The sequence below is a fragment of the Paralichthys olivaceus genome, chromosome 1 (genome assembly GCF_024713975.1).
Source record: "Paralichthys olivaceus isolate ysfri-2021 chromosome 1, ASM2471397v2, whole genome shotgun sequence".
Lineage (NCBI taxonomy): Eukaryota > Metazoa > Chordata > Actinopteri > Pleuronectiformes > Paralichthyidae > Paralichthys > Paralichthys olivaceus.
In genome coordinates, this window is record NC_091093.1 from 24,247,431 (window position 1) to 24,267,598 (window position 20,168).

General features: G+C 42.9%; 1 protein-coding gene across 1 annotated transcript; it reads right to left on the reverse strand.

The window, feature by feature from the left end:
- Positions 1–2,712: 2,712 nt before the first annotated feature.
- Positions 2,713–19,620, reverse strand: tnfaip8l3 (tumor necrosis factor, alpha-induced protein 8-like 3). Its single transcript, XM_020079907.2, has 2 exons — positions 19,088–19,620; positions 2,713–3,831 (listed from the first exon to the last, which is right to left on the reverse strand). Exons 1-2 carry the CDS (start codon positions 19,131–19,133, stop codon positions 3,269–3,271), a joined length of 609 nt encoding a protein of 202 aa, XP_019935466.1. The 5' UTR covers positions 19,134–19,620; the 3' UTR covers positions 2,713–3,268.
- Between the last annotated feature and the right edge of the window lie 548 nt (positions 19,621–20,168).

Below are 20,168 nucleotides of genomic sequence, written 5' to 3' on the forward strand. Positions count from 1 at the left end.
CATGCAATTTAAATAACTGCTGAACACTTTTGGAAAGTAGACAACAGAAGTTTCTCAGCCTTTCTGTAACATGCAATCGACCTGACCTTCAAATATAACTGGTCTAAATTAGGATCTGTGTGTGTGTGTGTGTGTGTGTGTGTGTGTGTGTGTGTGTGTGTGTGTGTACAATAAGGGAGTGTGTGTTTGATTGGAGTGGTGCTGCTGCACACTGATGACATGGTATTTATTTGTCTTTCTCTGATGTTGAAAATGCCCTCGGACTCTCCACCAGGATGGTCTAAACAGAGGCTGTCCCAGGAGAGTAAGGCAGAGATGGGAGAGGATGCATTTTCTTTTTTCATCAGATCCAGAGGGAAACTGTGGGATTTTAAAGACTGAAATGTTCGTGTCAGAGAGCATTCAGGAGGAGGGGAAGCTTTTGATTAGTCATCTAAGTTTCCAAACATTGTGCAGGGGATGTGTCATCTGCTCAGTGTTTTACAGGAAACCCTTTGGTTTCCTGGGACCAGCGGGTTATCGTGTAAACACAGTGATTCTGTCTTTTATTCACAGCTATAACGGAGTGACCAGGCCAATAAAGTGCTTTGTTCCATTTAAACAGTGGCTTTGAGCACGGATAAGACTATGAAATCATTTTGGTAAATCACAATACTGCAGTTATTTCACCACTAGAGGGCGATGCTTTCCATCTTATAAACAGGGCAGAGAAATTTGCATAGAAGAAAAAGGAAAAGAAGAAAGAGGCAGCCAAATGGACAAAAATACAAAATCTCATGTATCGTTTTATATTATTGCAGTAAAATTGGGTTTGCGACACTTAAATGTGTAAAAAAATCTGTCACGCTGCTTCGTCTTTGCTTTACAGCTACATTCTTTCAGTTTTATGATCTATACTAATTTTAAACTTCCCTAGAGACAGCATGAGGGGCCTCATGTTCTGCGCTGGTGGTCAAATATGTTACCTCCCAGTGGTGTTATCAACAGTCGGTCCTTTCTTTTACCAAGTATGGATGTTCTCGTCATCTGATTCCTCTGAGTGCATGATGACAGGCTGTTTTAACCCACTAACTCACCTTGATGTTGAGAAGATACGTGTATTCTTTATAATTATATTTAATATATTAATTATTTCTGTGTTTTTCTTCCCGTTTAAAGGAAGAGGACACATATTTGGCGCACAATAAGTCATTGTATTAAATGTGTATTACTGAGCCTGTAAAAACAGCTAATCTATAATAGTATAATGTTTCTTTGGCTGAGGGGGAATTGTGTTCTAAACCTGAAGCCTGGTGGTTGAGTTATGGAGTTTTTTCAGGATGTCTGGTCACACAGGAAAAAAACTGTTTTGTAGTTATGGGAATGAGAAAGTATCCAACATTTTTAGCTTCACCCACAGTAAACAAGTTAGATTATCCACTCAAAAATCCACTTAAAACTGTTTCTCTAGCAATGACCCAAACTTCACTGCAAAATAAATGTGTTGAACTAACTCTTTAATGGTTTAAGATTAGGTTTAAATTGTGGTTAAAGGAGAAACTTTCATGTCTCTCGATTAAATAAGAAACTACAACAAACAAGATGTTAGTTAATGAGTTTTCTAGATGCTGGTTGTATGAGGATTTGTTTTTATCTTTACTCAGAGCCAGTTTAGCTGTTCCCCCATGTTTTCATCTCGGACAGAGTTGAACTGGAGGTCAGATCAAGAGACTGTATCAACGGGTGAAATCCAATCACAACCAAACCCAGCACGTGCCGTCAGTTCCTCCAGTAACAGTTCTCAGGTCAGATCATATCTCCATTATAAATTATGTGTTTGATAAAAGAAATTAATGACAGCTCTCAAAAGTGATGCCAAATCACCTCGATTGCCCCCTGGTGGCTGGCTGAAGTATAGATCATGTGTTACTGGATGGGACGTGGGCGAAACTCAAGTACACGCTGAATAACTTTTCCCAAAGATACATTTTTTATTTATTTATTTATAAGATATAGATGTGGGAGGAAGAGGAAACGCGACGTCCATCTTCAATCTATTAGAAACGGCCTCCAAATGACGTCATCGGCACATGATGGTGGCCCTGCTATCCAAGATATTTTAGCTAAATTTTTAAACAGCGAGAAGAAGCGGAGACGTGTTGTCCATCTTTATTTACAGTCTCCCATCCAGAGCGCCTGATTCAAGAGGCTGGAATCAGCTGAGTCTGCCTCACAGCAAGTAACTGAGAGCAAATGGGTGCTGAGTGGGTGGGTGGTCTGTCTGCTTTGTATTTCTGCGAGGAGACCTAAAACTGGACCGAATCATTGAGCTGGAGTCAAACCAAGCCACCAGAGAAATGTTTTCCTGGACCGTGGAGTGGAGTCGACCAGAGGGCATCAAATGAACCAGAAATGACATCTCACATGATTTTCCTGCTCTTTTCAAAACATGAGTTGACATATTTATACCTGGAAGTTACATAATGCAGTTTTCCAGATCTGATCCATCTGTTCATCTATCATTGTGGCTGCTGTCCCGTAAACAGAAGCTGCAAATGGATTCTTAAAATCACTGATGACTGTGCAGGAAAATCATTGTTTATCTTCACATGTGTCATGGGAGAAAATGATCGTTATGACGACAGACAAGAAGAAACAAACCTTTGGTGGAATTCATTAGAAGGATTCCATGTAACCTCATGTGGAGGTGTAACTGTCAGAAGAACTACAAAATAATGTTTACAAGAAATCTTTAATAAAAGTCAAGTGTTATACCCTTGTAGAGAAGATTGACACATAAGATTGATACACACTACACACACCATGTCATAGTCATTCTTATGTACAAACACATTATTCAAGAGAATCTCATACAAACACACGCACACACACATACACAGAGAGACAGACAGGTCACTACTACTAATTATCTTCCATATACAGTATACCTAATGTATGTTTTTTGGCCATTGGTACAGTACACCTTTGCAGACAAAGAGAAGGACTTGGAACGCATACATGGTGAAACAGGTTGTCCCAGTGTGCAGCAGTGATCCACTGAGTGCAAAGACAGTCTTACAAAATCCCCTCATTGCACCACAGCGTCGGGATGTTATGTATAGCTTCGTGGAAATGGCTGCAGACGAAGCAGGAAGACGAGAGCAAAAAGAAGAATGTGAGCCGTCACTGGTGAGCAAGTGAAAAGAAAATGGGAGGAGGTGGGAGAGACCAGAGAGAAAATAAGCAAGAGGTAAAATAGCAAGAGGCGGAGGAGGTCAGGCGTGAGAGGTTAAAGCGTTCCTTCGTCCAGCAGTTTGTTGATGCCGTTGCAGATCTTCCTCAGAGAGAGTCTGTACTCCTCTCCATCCCCGTACAGCTCAGCCAGGAACTCGCCGTGGGCAAAATGGTTGAAAACGTGATCGATGCGTGCATGTGAGCGTGCCGTCAGGTGCTGCTCGACCAGGGTGTGAAGCAGGTCCCTGCACTCCAGCAGGAGCTCGGACAGAATATTCCTGTCAAAGGTGTACTCCACCTCGTAGAACGACACCGCCGTCATGGCCGCCTGGTTCATCTTCTTTTTGAAGCGCTCCACCGTGTCCAGCTCGTCGGGGCTGAACTGGTGGTTGCGATACAAGATGCCGATCTTCAGGGCGATCTTGATGACATCCTTGATGATCTTGTGGGCCTCCTTCTTGCTCTTGGTGAACTCCCGGCTGGCCTTGTAGAGCTCATCCAAGATCTCGCTGCTTGTGTCATCTGTCAGCATGTTGGCCACCACCATGGTCGCCATCTTACTCAGGATCTTCTTCTGGGCCTGCAGGGCCAGGGAGCGAGAGTTAAAGCTCTCCTGTCCTGAGGGGAGAGAAAAGAGAGGTTTGAGGTTAGTCTGCAATCCTGACCTTCACATTACCTACTAACACAAACCTCCTCCTGTAAGTGCACACTCTCACAGATATCAGTCCTCTAAATGTGCCTGATTTTGTCCTTCACAATCATATAATATCCAAGGGAAATTGGCGGCAGAGACGTAGTTCTGGATCTTCACCAAAATTAAATGTTCCTTCCCTGACACATACTGAATCCTTCCACCAGGTATCGTGGTGATCTGCCCTGCAGTTGTTGATAAATGCTGCTAACTAGCAGACAAACCAATATATGCCTCTGAAACCTCATCCTCTTTGTAAGTAAAGGAACAGAGAAGCAAACAAACAAAACAATGATATAAGGATCTTGTTGAAGTAGCAGATTGCAGATTTAAGTATTAATAAATTGCTTTGGCCACTTGGGGGCAGCAGAGTAAGCCAGTGGAACTGACTTACCATCACCTCATGAAGGTGATGTGCTGAGAACATGACCAGAAAACTGCTTATTTACACGTCCAGCACATACAAAACAACCGAAGCCCCAATTTTGAGCTATGAATGTGTTGCATGATAAATATAAGTCCTGTATTCATTCTCCTTTAGCTCTGTTTTGTGTGCATCAACTCCTGAGGGAAGTACTGTACTTGGCTCTTTAGCCTCTATACGCTCCACTATGTCAGTCTGTTGTTTGGAGCTGAGCACAAAGCGTACCTTGTTGTCTTGTCTTTTTTGAAAGAGGATCATTCAGTATAGATTCTGTACAGATGTTGTGAAACATGGTGCTGTGGACATTCCAAGTTAAAAGTTTGACTGAAACCAAACAAAAGTTTGGGAAAACACAGAGAACGTATCCGTACACATCATTATTTTAGACTTTAACTGCACCGAGCTTAAATATGTGTGTGTTTACATGCAACAGCTGGGCAGATAGCCTTTTGAAACAGTCTTGACCCGTTGTAATAATAATATGAAGTCCTTCCTTGAGCCTACTTTGTCCTCACATAAACTCTGTGTGCTAAAAACAAGTCTGATCCTCTGCATAGATTTCTTAATTATTCTTCAACGGTTTTGTATTGCAACAAAATTGCTACCTGTATATAATGTCATCTCAGTAAATATGAGGGCACAGCATCGATGCAAACTCCTTTTGGTTTGAACCAATATATATAATCTAATCCAAATCTTTATATACAGAGCTGCTACTGACTAAATGTTTGACTAAAACAATATTATAATTTGAGGGCGTTTATAGTTAGAAGTGTAACTTAATACAGACTGAGACCGAGTGAAAGCTGCAGAGGAGATGAAACGCGGTGCAGCCACATTCTACGGCAGGGCGGCGTCCTTCCTGGAGCTGGCAGTGGTGTGGCGGGCTGACTATGGGAGGAATGACTATCTGCTCTGTATAACATCAAACATCTGTGCACAGATAAGAACCGGAGAAAGTGTGTGCAACGGGGGGATTGATCCCAGTTTTTGTGCCATCTTCCACTGCGGCCTCCATCTATCACGAAGGAGAACAACAGGCCGACATGTGTCTGTGTGAATGTGAGTAGTGGGAGGACGGAGAGGGGTTTTATTTAGGTGCCACCCAGCTACAAATTACACAGCACATATCTCCTATTATGACTGAAGGAGAGCGGCTTCACATTTCCCTTGTGTTCCTTGGGCACTTTGTCAGCCTCCTCCACGTGTGTCAGGAGAGAAAGGGTGACAGAGAGAGAGAGAGAGAGAGAGTGTATGGGGGCGTGATTGCCCAGTGGGCTCGGCTTATAAACGCAGATGAGCCCAAATCCCAAAAGGAACACCTGCTTTGTTGTCATTATAATTTTATTAAAACAGACAGCTATGTGACCATGCGGGATTCAGACCATTGTCAGATCATCCTCTGTGTGAGTGTGTGTCCTGAATGTCGCAAAACAATTTAGCAAAAGCCCAATCCGTGGCATTTCATGTTAACATACAGAAGTGACATTTCATGCGTTAGTCTGAAGCTACATGACATTTCGTGCACGTATAATTAGCCCGGCATGACATTTAACAACTAATAAGGGAAATGTCTTTGTCTACAGTCATTTCCTAACAACAAGAAATATCAGTTTTATTTGTTTTGTGTTTTATTACTTTGCTGTACAGCCCCATGGGAGTGAGGTGGGAGCTATATTAGACACAAGTGGAGTGAGTGGGTTGATGAGTGAGGGGATGTCAAACCTGCAGAACGTCATTACCAGGATTGTTTAACTCTGAAAGTGTTTGAATCAACATTTCAAGTGTGTTTAATTCAACACCTGCAGTTTAAACAGAGACAGACGTGCAAAGAATGAATATCCATGTTTAATAACTTGACTTAAAACCCACTGAATAGACTTTAGTGTCACTGAGGGGTGTATTTCAATGCATCTGCACACTTGTCCACATCATGTTCAACACTTGTATTGATAATAGTGTTGCATTTTTTGTTAGGCAATGTATGTGTATATGTTAATTTGTTGACTCTCATGGTGGGTAATCATATTATTTTCTCTAATTTTAACTATATTTAGTGCCTCCCCCTGCACTGTATATTATTATTATCTTTTCTATGTAATTATTTTTCTGTGCTAAATAAACCTCAATCTAAATATATAAAACGGTATTCCTTATGGTACAAGCACAGTGAGGAGGTATGAGACATAATTGGCTTTAATATTCTCTGCCCATAAAAGAAGAGTTTAACACCACAACCTTCACTGAGGATTGAAAATCATTCTTTAAACTTGAAAGAAATAATAATTTTTAATGACTAAATTCTTTGTGTTCAGTATGAACGACTCCTGTCACATCACATGTGGTCATTTGATCATAGAAATGAAAAAAAGTATAAATAAATATTGCTTATTGCAGCTACTGTATTGTATGAACAATACAGTAAATAAATGCATACACATTGAAAAACAAGTACATTGGTGGAGGGTGCAGAACATATTTATTACTCTGTGTTCTATGTTGTGTGGAAAGATGCATTTCGCATTTCTTAAAGCTCACTGTGCAAATCTATCCCATGACATACTGTTACCAGAACCAACTTAAAGAAGCCCACAGAGGATGAGCAACTCGTAGCTCTGCTACATTCAAACTGTGTGGGAGAGACGAGTCAGTGACTCATCCCTGCAGGCTGCAGTTTGTCCACTGCTGAATATACCAATGTAAACTATGAGGCCTGAGGTGATGGATTGATAACATACATATCAAGGTTCCCTGATGTTTAACAGCAGCATCAGGATACATGAGTGGTTTTCATTAGGCAGATCTGCGCCTCTCATCAACAGGCTCTCTTTGTCACTGTCATTTCCTGTTTCTCTGAAGCAGCTCTTTGTTCCAGCGACTCTCTGATATTCACAAACCCAACTGGATAGATTTCTGAAACCCTGGCACACTGATAAAGGTGACAGAATGTGCTCTATAAAGCCGGCCTTGTCACTTTTTTAAAAACGTTTTTCTCCAATTTATCCAACATGAGGGATTATCACATGAACTGAGAAGAGTGATGATTTAAAGCAACCGATTGGATTTTTTTCTTGTTTTCCTGCAAAGCTAAAACTAGACTCATTATTTTTCTGCAGCGCCCCCCCCCCCCCACCACCACCACACAGCCCGGAGCCTCTTTCTGAAAACCAGCAGGTGGCTATCGACTCACTCGCTCGACCCTGGTCTCAAGTCTCCCTGAGTGGTGAAGGAAAAATGAAGATGGTTAACCCCCAAAAAAAGGAAGTGTACGAAAACGGTGTGAAAAATGAACACGGGGGCTGCGTGAGGTGTGAGTGAGAGATTAGCACACACAATAAGTGAGGGTAGATGATTATAGGACTCTGAGAAGTCCAAGCTCACACACACACACACACAAACACACACACACACACACACACACACACACACACACACACACACACACACACACACACACACACACACACAGAATGTCACCCAGGGGCTAAAATGAGTGACATGCATGACCCCGGGTGTCAGAAAGAGTTTGAGCCGAAGCTGTCAGGCAGGAAACCCGTCACTCCTGTTCCTTATCTCTCTCCTGCTCTCACACTTCCTCCTCTGTCTCCTCATTATTTCCTCTACGTCGCTCGTCCGAGAGTGTGAGGTTTTCCCAAAAGGAAGTGGGAACTCTCCATAATGACAACAAACTGGCAGAGTTCTCCACCAGACTCCACCAGCCCCATCAAAGAGTGTTGCATAAGAGTGTTTTGGGAGTTGGTGGTGTTTGCTTTTAACATCAGGATTAGTAAGGTGCTTGCTGCTCTCTGGCCGCGGCTGTTGACGAGACAGTCTCTCTTTGTTCCGCCTGATGTTTTTGGAGCGCTGAGTCAACAGTTTCTGCTGTGCTGCATCAGAACATACATCCAGTGTGGAACATGGAGACCAGCCAATCCCTCCTCTGCTAAAGGTGGTGCGCTGCAAAAAATGTCCATCTGGCCCTGATTCATTTTTCCTTTCAGTCACAGACTCTTAAATGAAGGGAGTGGCCGAATCGGATGTACAGAAAAAGAGACCAAACATGGAAGAGGGAGAAGAATTGTGTTGGAGAACAAATCCACCTTGAGAGTATAGATTGGTAGTTTGGTAAGTATACAAAACAAAAACATGCTGAATCTGTCCCATTTTAAAAAGCTGCTTGAAATGCAGCTAACAATTGGGTCCTCTCATTCCCAAGAAACAAAGGTGAATCCTTCCTGGACCAACCTGTCCCAGGATTCATTGCGCTATGGTGACAAACTATTTTTCAAAGAGGTAATTGCACCAGCAAGCTACAAGATGTCTGATGGTTGAGTATCCTGCTTCAACTCAATCAAAAGGCAAAATATAAACTAAACGTAAAAAAACCGAGGGGGATTTCAACATTCTCATCGTGTCCAATTTAAACTCTGTTGCTATAGGCAACAGCAATAAGAGCGGGATGAGCTGGCGACACACATCACGGAACCAGACGGAACAAAGAAGACGCTAGCTTCTTAACTACAGATACAAAGCTTGGAGACATAGCTTTCATCATGATGATGAAATAGAATAACTCATATTCAACTAAACAGAATAAATAATCAAAAGTTAAAATAATAAGATATAGTGTGATGTCTAATGCAATGTTACAATGTAAACAATTACATTTTCAGCTCTATTTGTTGAAAATTTTAAATTAAACCAAACAAAAAATGAATCAGATAAAACTAAGCTGTATAAAAAGTGAGGAAATAACTGAGCTGAGTTATCTGATGAATTAAAGAAATGATGAACCTGAAGAGCTGAGAGTCATTTACGTCTGGAGCCATTAACAACATGATGCTGTTGATCTTAAACTCCTTTGCAGGGATTAAGATCCTGACCAATCAGGTATCCACACACACACACACACACACACAAGGAAGGAAACACAATACTTTATCAGTGCCTCCCTGTTTGGTGGTTGCTATAGACAACATGCCCATGTTTGGTATTAGACAAATCCAGGTCATTCTCTCCACAGGTGCATGGGATGTTATTTGTGTCAGATAGACACGAGTGCAAACATGTGTTCACCGCTTGTGCTTCCATGTGATCACACAAAAGAGAAAATGTTCATACACAATCGTTCAAGTGGGGTTGGATATTAAAAGAAACGGCTCAGTACCTTCTTCTACTAAACATTATTAGTGCAAACAGACAAACAGTAAAGTTTGCTGACCCGCATGCACAAAGGTTATGAGTGTTTTTGGTGACTGACAAAGAAATAAAGCTCTACAAAGCTTTTAGCAATCTATTTTCCATTCACAGGCATACAAGTGTTGGATGACTGAATGGCCAGTCCATGCCTCTCCGAAATGAGCAGTGACCGAGCCATTCTTTGCAGCCTGGAAATGCTAAAACTTGTTTTTCAGTTTTTTTGTCCTCATATGTTATCTTTTGTACGGAGGACAGCTGATCCCATTTGTGTAATGTTAAGTTCTGCAGTATAGTTGCATACATTCATATTTCACATACAACAGAGATTAAGTCTTTCTGCACACGCTGTGACAACAAGGCCCCTGAAAAGCCTCCAGTCGGACAGTCAGTCATCCATCAGCTCTGCAGTGTACAAACACAACCATTTATCAATACTTACAGAATGTCAGGGAAAATGCTCTTTGCACAGGAGAAGAGAAGTGACAGGTTGACCTGCTTTTTTGTTTTGTTCTGCCCTGGCCTTTTCGTCAGCTTTGGTTTCCAATAGGGAGTCGGCCCTCTCTGGCTGAATTTACAAGGCTCGAGCAAAACAATGGCGTGGGTCATTCAGGAATAGTAAAGGGGCTTTTAATAGCCGGCAGGGTTTGTGCTAAGCAAGCTTCAGAGGCCAGTGGGCTATAGTGGGGAGGAGAGGATAGTGAACTGGTGCCAGATGGTACCAGAGGTCGACTGGTGAGGCTGGAGGAGAAACATAATTATTTTACAGTATCACACTCTGCAGACTTCTGACTTATAATTTAATTTCACTTACACACACACACATGCCCATCATCTATCTTCTAATTCCAGAAATCTCTGTCTGTATGCAGTTCACATACAGTATCTCGAGAACCGTTCATCTTATCGGCCTCACACTCGGCATGTGTATTGTTAAGGGCCCAAAGTGCAGTGCTGAACTTGGTGTGATTTGGACAAACGATTGGTTCAAAAGTTGTGCTGCTGCGATGGTCGTTCTGCATACTGAGTCGAGCTTCACCGAACTTTGAATAAACAGCTGAACAACTCCTCTTATTCACCGCGGCTCAATTACTGCAGCTCATTTTTTCAGTTTCAGACAGAAAGCTGCAGCATCATCACAGGCCAAGAAAACAGCCCATTGCAAGCAGGCATGTTTAGAACGGACACTTAAGTAGTTCAGTAAGTCGAGTACAGACAGTGTCTATAGATGGGCCCTCATACAGTATGTAGGGGAAATGCTGCAGAAGTATCCTGGCGGTGGATGTGTGTGCGTTTGAAAGTTGCTTGGGGTGATGACGACTGGGAAAGACTTGGTTTCTACTGAGAGACGGAGAGTGAGACTCAGTACAGTGTAGAGCGCTGATGCTCATTATTCATAACATGTAAAATCTGATTCTGAGCCAGTTTCCAAAGGGCAATCTGTAGCTGAGAGAGGTCATTCACCGTGCCATTAACAGCTGCTCAGGATGTAGAGGAGCATTCTGACCTTTGGGGTTAATAAATAACTCTTTTAATACCTTAATGACTTTCATTTGAGTGAAGTTGGGCTGCAGAGTTTAAAGTTCATTTCCTTTTGTAGATGTGTCTCTGGCTGAAACTGGAACGTACAGGTTATGACTGACTTGTGCTTTACTGGAAGAAAGTGCAACAACAGGAAACACACATTTATCCTCCTCAGATCCACAAGGCTTATTAAAGCCTGCTAACGCACACGACGAGACACATGGATGTCATTTGCTTTTTTTTTTTTTTACGATTGTTTTTTGCCATTAATGCTTTGTCCAGGTGTTACCCTTCTCAGCTGGAACATATTTTTTTGTCCCAAAAGGCTGAACCTATATGAGGTTGGGCACTAAACGCTCATGAGAGAGATAAAGATAATGGACATAAATACACATCAAGGAAAAGCAAAAGCAGCTAATTTGGTTGGTTCAGTCTCCAACATCGCCCTATCTCACAAAAACTGTCCAAAATGAATTGGTAAATTGGCCTCTGCACATATGTAAATGTGTATTGGCCCCACTGGCAGCAAAACAAAGTTTGACTCAGCATTTCTTGCAAATGCTGAGTCAAACTAAATACTAATGTAAATTACAAAACAAACGTGTTACAGGTGTTTCATTGTAACAGCAAACTTATGTGTGTTAAAGTAGCTGTAATGCAGATGTCTGAGCGTGATTATCCGATCGGACTCGTCTAGGTGTCTCTACTGTGACTCACAGTCTAGGGAAAAGCACTTAGGAGCCTCAGGAGGGACACAAGAATAGATTACCTTTAGCTTTATGTAAGGCCCCATCCCTCATCTCTGTCTTTGTCTCTTAGTTGTAACGGCCATGTCCCTGAGGAGCTGAACAAGCGAGCACAGAGATGTCTGATGGATTCATGTGCTGCCGGTTTGATCGCCTGTCATGATGAACAGGACGGAGAGAGAGAAGACGCAGAGAGAGTTTGACCTCCACCTTTAGCTCTGCCCTTGGCTTTAATCACAGTCACTCCTCATCTTGAGGAGCATGGAGGCGGCTGGTTAGCAGAGGGTGAGAAGTGGCACACAGGGCATCCTGTTGGGATGCAGTGCCGACCGCAGGGCCCTGTGAGATCCCTGCCCTTTGACCTCTCCTCTGGTGTAAAGCTAATGTCTCTGCCAGCTGCGGTTTGGCTTGGCCATTGTTTAGATCAAGAGCCAGGCCACAGTTTGCTGGTTATCTGCATGGCATGCATGGGAACTGGCTGCAGGCTGTCTCCCCTCTCTGCCTCTGCACTCAGGGGAGCTTCTCTGGAAAAGTACTCTGACAAATCCTGTTAGGTGGATGTTGGTTTATAGGAGGAAAAATACTGAATCTATTTTCATATAAATAATGGATATATTTTCTGCTGCCTGATAATGTTTAAACTGTAAACTTTTATATGGCTCAAAGATAGCCAGAGTCAGGGGTTTCTTTAAAATCATCTTTGCACACAGGAATAGATACTTTACACACTAAGTGTAATAAGTAAGATAAATAAAGAGTAATAATAATACGTTTATTTGTATAGCACTTATCTAAACAAGGTCACAAAGTGCTACACAAAATCCATGGCAAAAAAATATGAATGAACTAAAATATAAGTTCTTCAATTCAGTTCAATTTTAAGCGCCAAATCATAACATATTAAGGTCCAGATGTTAAGATTTATAGAGAAACCCAACAATTCCCAACAGGCTGACTCTGGTCAATCTGCACTGACAAAAACTACAAGGAAATGCAAGACAGCTGTTTGATTGACGTATGATCACTTGGAAATGCAGCTGTGCAAACTAAAAAAATAAAAATTCGAACCGTCTCAAGGAATGATTTGCATTATAAAAGCCTGGCTCTCTTTTTATAGAAAGTTGGTGCAAATGTGTGGGCGGGTGTGTTTGTGTGTGAACTGTAATGACAGACTGTGAGACTGAGGCCTTATAAAAAACATCAGGGGATCAAATATTGGGGCTGTTTTCATACTTTATCTGCCCTGGAAGACAGACAGACAGACAGACAGACAGACAGACACTTCCCCTTTCCCAGCTGAAATAAAGAAACTAAGCTGTTTACAGGGAGGGAGAGAGAGAAGGAGGGAGGAGTTAGGCAGAGCTGGCCAGATGCACGTTTTCATTTCACACTATTCAGTACAGATTAATAGAAGTGCACTGGAATAAGAAGAAAAAGTGGATGTGAAAAATGCTTTGAATTGGCACGGAGGAAAACTGCGGCTATTCGTCAATACCTCTGCAGATGTGTCAACACATTAAAAAAGAGGGATGGAGGATGTTTGAGGTGCCAATGAAAGGAGGTGAAATCATGTATTTGTATTTTATCTTGATTGCTCCTTTACGTCAGAAACAGACCCACACTATCAAAACCACGTCTCCTCAGCCTGTTTCCCTTCTCATCTGCAGCTGTGTTTAAAAAAGCTCTGTGTTTGAATTATACTCGTGAAGCTCACGTCTCTTTTTGACCATCTCCTCCCCTCTGACCAGTCCTCACAAGATCTACAGAGTGGTGAGGAAGTAAATGTTTTCCGGCCCTGGGTGAGTTGCTCCTCTCACAGACCTTGGCCAAGTCTCAGCATGCCATGGCATCGTTTACAATGACACACACACACACACACACACACACACACACACACACACACACACACACACACACACACACACACACACACACACACACACACATATCCCAGCTTTGCCAGCTTTTCCCGTAACTCTGGCCTCCTGGTTTGTTTACTAGTTCACCTCTCTTACTGAGTTTACGTAAACGTGAGGCGCTGGGGAAACTTCGAATCCCTCACAGAGAAGCTCAGTCTGTCAGTGACCTCAGCTGAATCTCCACCCCCTGCCCTGACTACCCTCTATACCACTGTGTGTATCTGCCAAGAAAAACACATGTTAGTAGTGTTCACATTGAACTTGTGTAAAATTTTGAAAATTGAAAAGCCAAATAATCTCAGATAGTTTATTCCCCCCCCCCCCCCCCCTGTACGTGTGTGCCCCACATTCGAGCACCTACACATACCTGCACGAATATATCGATGGTTGTTGGACAGATGTCTCTGACTGAAAGATTTTAGCCTCTCACCGAGGCCTAGAAGAGATCTCTAATATGTAGATTCTAAACCTGAGTGGGACAAAGATTATCCAGGAAAGAGTGACAGTAATACAGCTGTAAATTCCACCTCCATTAAAACGCTCGCTTTGATTGTAGTGATAACATTGGACGTACTTTGAGCTTTGGCCTCGGAGGCCCTGGCTGTGCATGACACCCTTTGGTGTACAGCCAGAGTGCTGCTGCTCCCTTGGCTGCCAACCCACCACTAACTAATGACCAGGAAATAACTGTGGTTCACACACACACACACTCACGTAAATACTCACAGACACATGTGTAGCTGTTTCTGACTTTTAGTGACTGCATTCCTTCTTTCAGTGTTAATATCTCCACCACCAGCCAAAACCTAATCCTTCCCTGAGTTAATACACATCCCAGTGTGTTGAATTTGAGTTTCTACAAATATAATTGTATAAATTGTGTAGTAAATATAGTTTCTACCTCCACCTCCCAGAAACAGTTTTAAAAACAGCTTCATTCTGCTAAACTCACTGCTGTGATATATTATACTGAATTTTTCCTGTATCATTCTTACTCTGCAATAATCAGCACAGTTATTTGAGTTGTGCCAGAGTTGTGAAAAGCTCTGTGTATAATTGCCGCCCACTCATACTCATTTTTAGTTGCCTGTTTTTGCTGCGATCATATGTAAGTGGGAGAGTCTCCATTTAACTGTAAAGAATCTGCACGGTAAAGTCCTGTTAGGGGACGTTGGGTAAGACAAACCCAGACTTCAGTGATTTCCACAAGCGCATCGGGCTCTAATGGTGAAAACACTTGCATGAACAGCAGAGTCCAAATTGAAAGCAGAGGCAGAGAGCTAAAAAAAGAAACAACTTCCCTTAAAAAATGTTCTGCGATGCTGTGAATTTACGTCACAGCTCCACTGTGCAGCATTCACAGCTCTCGATACCTGCACTCGCTCAACAGCCCACTGACGCCAATCCACACAGTTTGCCTCTCACACCAGACGCCACTGGCGACTATTTTCTTTGCTCCTGCTGGCCCTCCAGTGAAACCACAGCCATCTCCTCCCCCTGACTGTGTCTCTATGAGGCCTTGTCAAAATGCCTCTGTGGTCTGACTCCATGTTTCAGTCATGGCTCAGCCAAGGGGGGGAAATAATTGTCTCTGCAAATGTCCCACAAACACCATGAAGCGCTGCAGCAGGATTGTACCAGCGCATGCATCTGCATACGAGGGGGAAAGAACTCACGCTGAGGGAAGTGGATCTAGAGTTTTAGGGTTTTGTCTTTCACTACAGCTGAAAAACCTCTTTTCTCCTGAGTCTTCTTTTCCATTTACAGCTTCACTTCTGTTTTTTTTTTCTCAGTTCATGTTACAATTTTCCAGAACCAGCTCCTGGTGTGTGTGTGTGTGTGTGTGTGTGTGTGTGTGTATAGCAGACTGGGGTAGTGCAATGAGAGCTCTCCATCTGTTTGCCAGATTAAAGGAAGAGGAACAAAAAAACTGAAAGATGCATGTGTTGAGAAGAGCAAGGGAATGAGCCAGAGGAGTGTGGGCATTTCTTCAGTCTGTGTGCGTTTGTCAGAGTATGGGAGTGTTACAGTATATGCAGACCTGGCCGTCTCTGCCTGTCTCTCATGTGTGAAGCATGTGGCCGGTCTGCCAACATGGCAATCATGAGGCAGAGGCTCTCCTCTGATTGCTGGGTGCTCCATGCAGGCTCGAGTGCAGCAGGGATATTTGAAGTGTTTTTGGAAATGTTGATTAGTAGCAAAATGACAAGGAGAAAAGCACCGTGGAGTTTGTTTGCATTTTCTTGAAATGAAAAGAGCGGCTCTATGTGAGAAGGCAAATGTCCAAATCAGTTGCTCCGGACATTTTTTCACAAAGAGAGTAAAGTGAGAGTAAAATTTTGGCGACGTTTCTCACACGGGACGGACGCAAAACTGGAAGAATTGGTATATGTCAGGATGAGAAGGAGGAGCCATACACATAGAAGAGATTCGAAAACCTTTGGCCAGTGTCATTATGCTCTAAACAAAAACATGATCCTCACCGCAGCGCAATTTATCATCATGTCCTGCGTCTTGCATGCTCTACTAAGACTTCTTCAACTTGTCCTTCATTGTCCCAGAGGGGAAATTTGTTTTGCAACCGGACAAAAAGCATAAACTCACAGGAAACACGGACACATTGACTCGGGCAGAAGAAAGAAAAACTTTAAAATACATGAGAAATACAAAGATCAAGAGCTTGTTAAACCAAAAAAACCCCCAAAGAATTAGATCCTCATCAGTCATCAGGAGGGAAAAGGAAACGTGAAATCAACCAGGTCATCATGAAGACGTGTCTGACTCGGACAATCTCCTGCTGTGTTCTTCATATGTGAAAGACAAATCCTGAAAAACGTCCAGACCCGAATTTCCTGACATTTTCCAGAGTGCATGTCTGAAATCAGCTTATGTGACGATCACCTGCTGAATATTACATTTCAGTTGTGTCATCAAACAGTTTTTATTTTGTTTATAATAGAAGCACATAGACGGCCCTCATGAATGTCCCGCATGTTATTACAACAGCCAAAAAACGCTTCTCTTGTCAACAACTCTGCTTTCTATGGACAATGTGCAGTAAACACAAATGGCTGGAAATAGATCTGCAGATGGCAGATTTGGTTGTGGTGTGATAGTGGGAGGCATCACCACGATGAATCAGCCAAAACTCCAGAGTGGGCTGATTATTCTCTGTCCTCCAACATAATGTCAAACTAATAAAACAACTTAAAAGAACTCCATGAGTATATGGAAACAAAACTTCCTGAAGAATCAGTGTGAGCAAAAGTCTCAGTTATGTGCATTTCAGTCATAGTTGAGCAGAGCAGGTGTGTTGACTTTGACTCATACATGAGTCCTCGTCTCCACCACAGGAAGAGACATGGATGAATCAGTTTGTTGTGCATGACTGGATTATGATGGGAAAACGTGAGCTGTATGTGTGTGTATTCTTAGAAGGCCTAAATGGTATTTCTTATATCTATCCATCCATCTATCTATCTATCTATCTATCTAAACAGCTAAAGGGCAGAGAAGGCGGTGGAACGTTCACACCCTCCTGAAACAGAACACCTCGATATTTACACTGCTTATGTTTTGTGTCAGAAAACATATGAAAAGCTGAGATCAATCCCTCATGAACACACTCAGGGATGAGGGTTATGTTTGTGTACAGCAGCCCTTTCAAAATACGCCTGTTTTCAAAATACGTTTGCTCAGGTTTCATTGGGACGTTTGACCTTATAAAAATCAGCCCTTCCAGTTTTTTCCCCCCTGATGGTGAACTGAAGAGTCGAAGCTGCAGCTCAACCACAAAGCACCGTGCATTTAGTGAATGAGTCAGGCTCTCGCTTTCGCTCTTGACTGGGAGAAATGTCATTCTGCTTTTTCCTCTCCTGTCACCCTTCCTTTTCAACATGTGCAACATAGCTTTTGGACCAGAAAGACAAGCGTACCAGAGTTAATTCCTCTTAAACTACAAAGACTTGGCCACTTTTCTTTGCTTTAGCAGATCATATATGTTGAAAAATAAAAAAAAAATTTCCATGATTTACCTCTGGCCCTGTCTCTGGAAATCCAATCGATAAAGCATCTGCCTGAACAGATCGGCTTGGCCGTGATGCACCAACTGCGGCTTCATGCTATTGGAGCGCTGGTTGATGTTATAACCTTGATCTGTGTGCCCGATAACAGCAGATAATACGTTAAATCCAACGCCCTCCAAGGATTTCTCCAAAACTCTTATTTACGCTCTCCTCCCTCATCAAACAAGGACCAAAACACAGACAGACAATGGAGCAGATGGACGGACAGATGGTCGGAGTGCAACAGAGCATCAGCCACACTCTACGCTGTCAAATAAACGGGCAAACAGCTATAACATCATCAACTTTACTGATCAATCAACAGAACAGTGTGATAAATACGTCCATTATTAACAGATCTGCAGATGGTATCCAAGGACACACGACTACACAAGCCTGATAGGATGCAGTCTTAGAGGAATCCACGTTTTTTCTAATATAAACTCCTTCAGTGCATCGGTGTGAATATTTACAAGGGTTGATTTGAAAAAGCAAAGAGGAAAAGTTTTGAACCCTCCAGCGTCGCTGCACGGTGTTCTGAAAACCTCCCGGAGACTCAGTTCCCTCATGACCTTTGAACTCAAACTTATCTCTTGGCTGTTTCACCTCCCGGCCTGATTTTTTTTTCACTGGATCACAGTTCAAACACACTGTCTGCATTTTTTGAACACCGTGAAATGAGAGACACTAAACTTTAACATGTGTTTGTTTATGTGTCCCTCTGGCAACAAGCCCAGTGAACTACAAAATCTAAAGGTTTTCATCCTCCCCCGGGTGCAGGAAATAATTTGTTGTCATTCAGGACGTGCTCTCTCTCTCTCTCTCTCTCTCTCTCTCTCTCTCTCTCTCTCTCTCTCACTCTCACTCTCACTCTCTCTCTCTCTGGATGCGTTGATGAACAAACTGGACGCACGTGTTGGAGCTTGTCTGTTCCTGGTGGTGACTGAACCATCTCTCATCCGCTCAACTCAAACAGGCTCTGCCAGTCACCAGCATCACTGTGTGCCATACACAGACACTGGATAAAGTGTGAAAGCTTTAAAGTTTTGTGATTATTGGTTTTGTGAACATGAAAGAGTCATTTTTTTGATCTGTGAGAGGAAAATATAAAAGATGATGAAGGTGCAGACCACAACCTAAAGAAACTCCTGGAAAAGGCTGCAAATCTGCTGGAAAACCGGAGGAGAGAACTCACTGACCCTCTGGATGACTGATTCACTTCATCGTAGAATATTTGATCTTAAAGCCTAGTCACCACAGCTCGTCAGACACTGATCCTGACGTGGTCCTGAGGCTCAGTGGACACTCACCTGGAGACAGGTCTCCGTCACTCTGCTCTCCGGAGTCTGAATCCATCTTCCCCTGCAGGACACTCAGAGGCTGCAGAAGCTCTTCTTCGTGTTCCCTCTCCTCTCCAGGGAGTCTTCGGATTTCTTCACAGCACAGAAATAGAAAATAAAAATGCTATTTCTGCTTCTTCTTCCTCTTCTTCTTCTCCTGAAGCTAAACTTCCCTCTCTCAGCCTGGATCACTTCTGCTGTGAGAGAGGAATGATTCTGAGCTTACTTGCTGAGCTGTCTTCCTCTTCTCCCTCTGCTCTCCCTCCTCTCTTCTACGGACTCCCTCACTTTCTCTCTCGTTTACTTTCCCCCATTGCTGATGTGCCCTCCCCTCTGCTCTCTCTCTTGGTCCGTCCCCTCTCTGACTCTCCCTCCCTTGTCCCTGCTGCACTCCTCCTCCTCCTCCTCCTCCTCCTCCTCCTCCTCCTCCTCCTCCTCCTCCTCCTCCTCCTCTTCCTCTCATTCGGTCCTGTCACACTCAGCCTCTTCACGCTCTCTCCCCACTCAAACTCTTTCTCTACCTCTCTCTGTATGCTGTAAGGGCTGTCACTTCCTCCCTCTCTCTCGTCCTCCCTCCCTCCTTCTGTCTCTGAGTAAGAGTGCTGCCTGTGTTTGAGCAGAGAGTCATTCATGGCAACTTGAAATTCATCTCCAGCAGTAAAAATCCCATGAGCACTTGTTTCCTGGCTGTTATAAAATCAGTCACTTATACTAACTAGTGGTGGTCAGAGGTTACTGATCTGCGATAATCATTAAATGGGCCTGATGTGTTTTAGGTCATTTTAGTGTTTAGAGGAGTTTTTGAGTTAATTGCACAAAAAACCCATCACTTCTACTTTTACAGTTTTTCCATCACTGATCTTTCAAAGTATGCTAGCCTGTGTTTTCATCCTTTTCTTTCCTCTCTTCTTCATCCTTTACTTCCCTTTCTTTCGTCTTTCCTCCCCGTCCTTCCCTAGGCTACCATGTCTTGCAGACATTTGTTTTTGATAGATGTCCAAGGACGCTCCTGCATCCAACATCTGCAAATAATAATCCAGTAAAAAAAGTA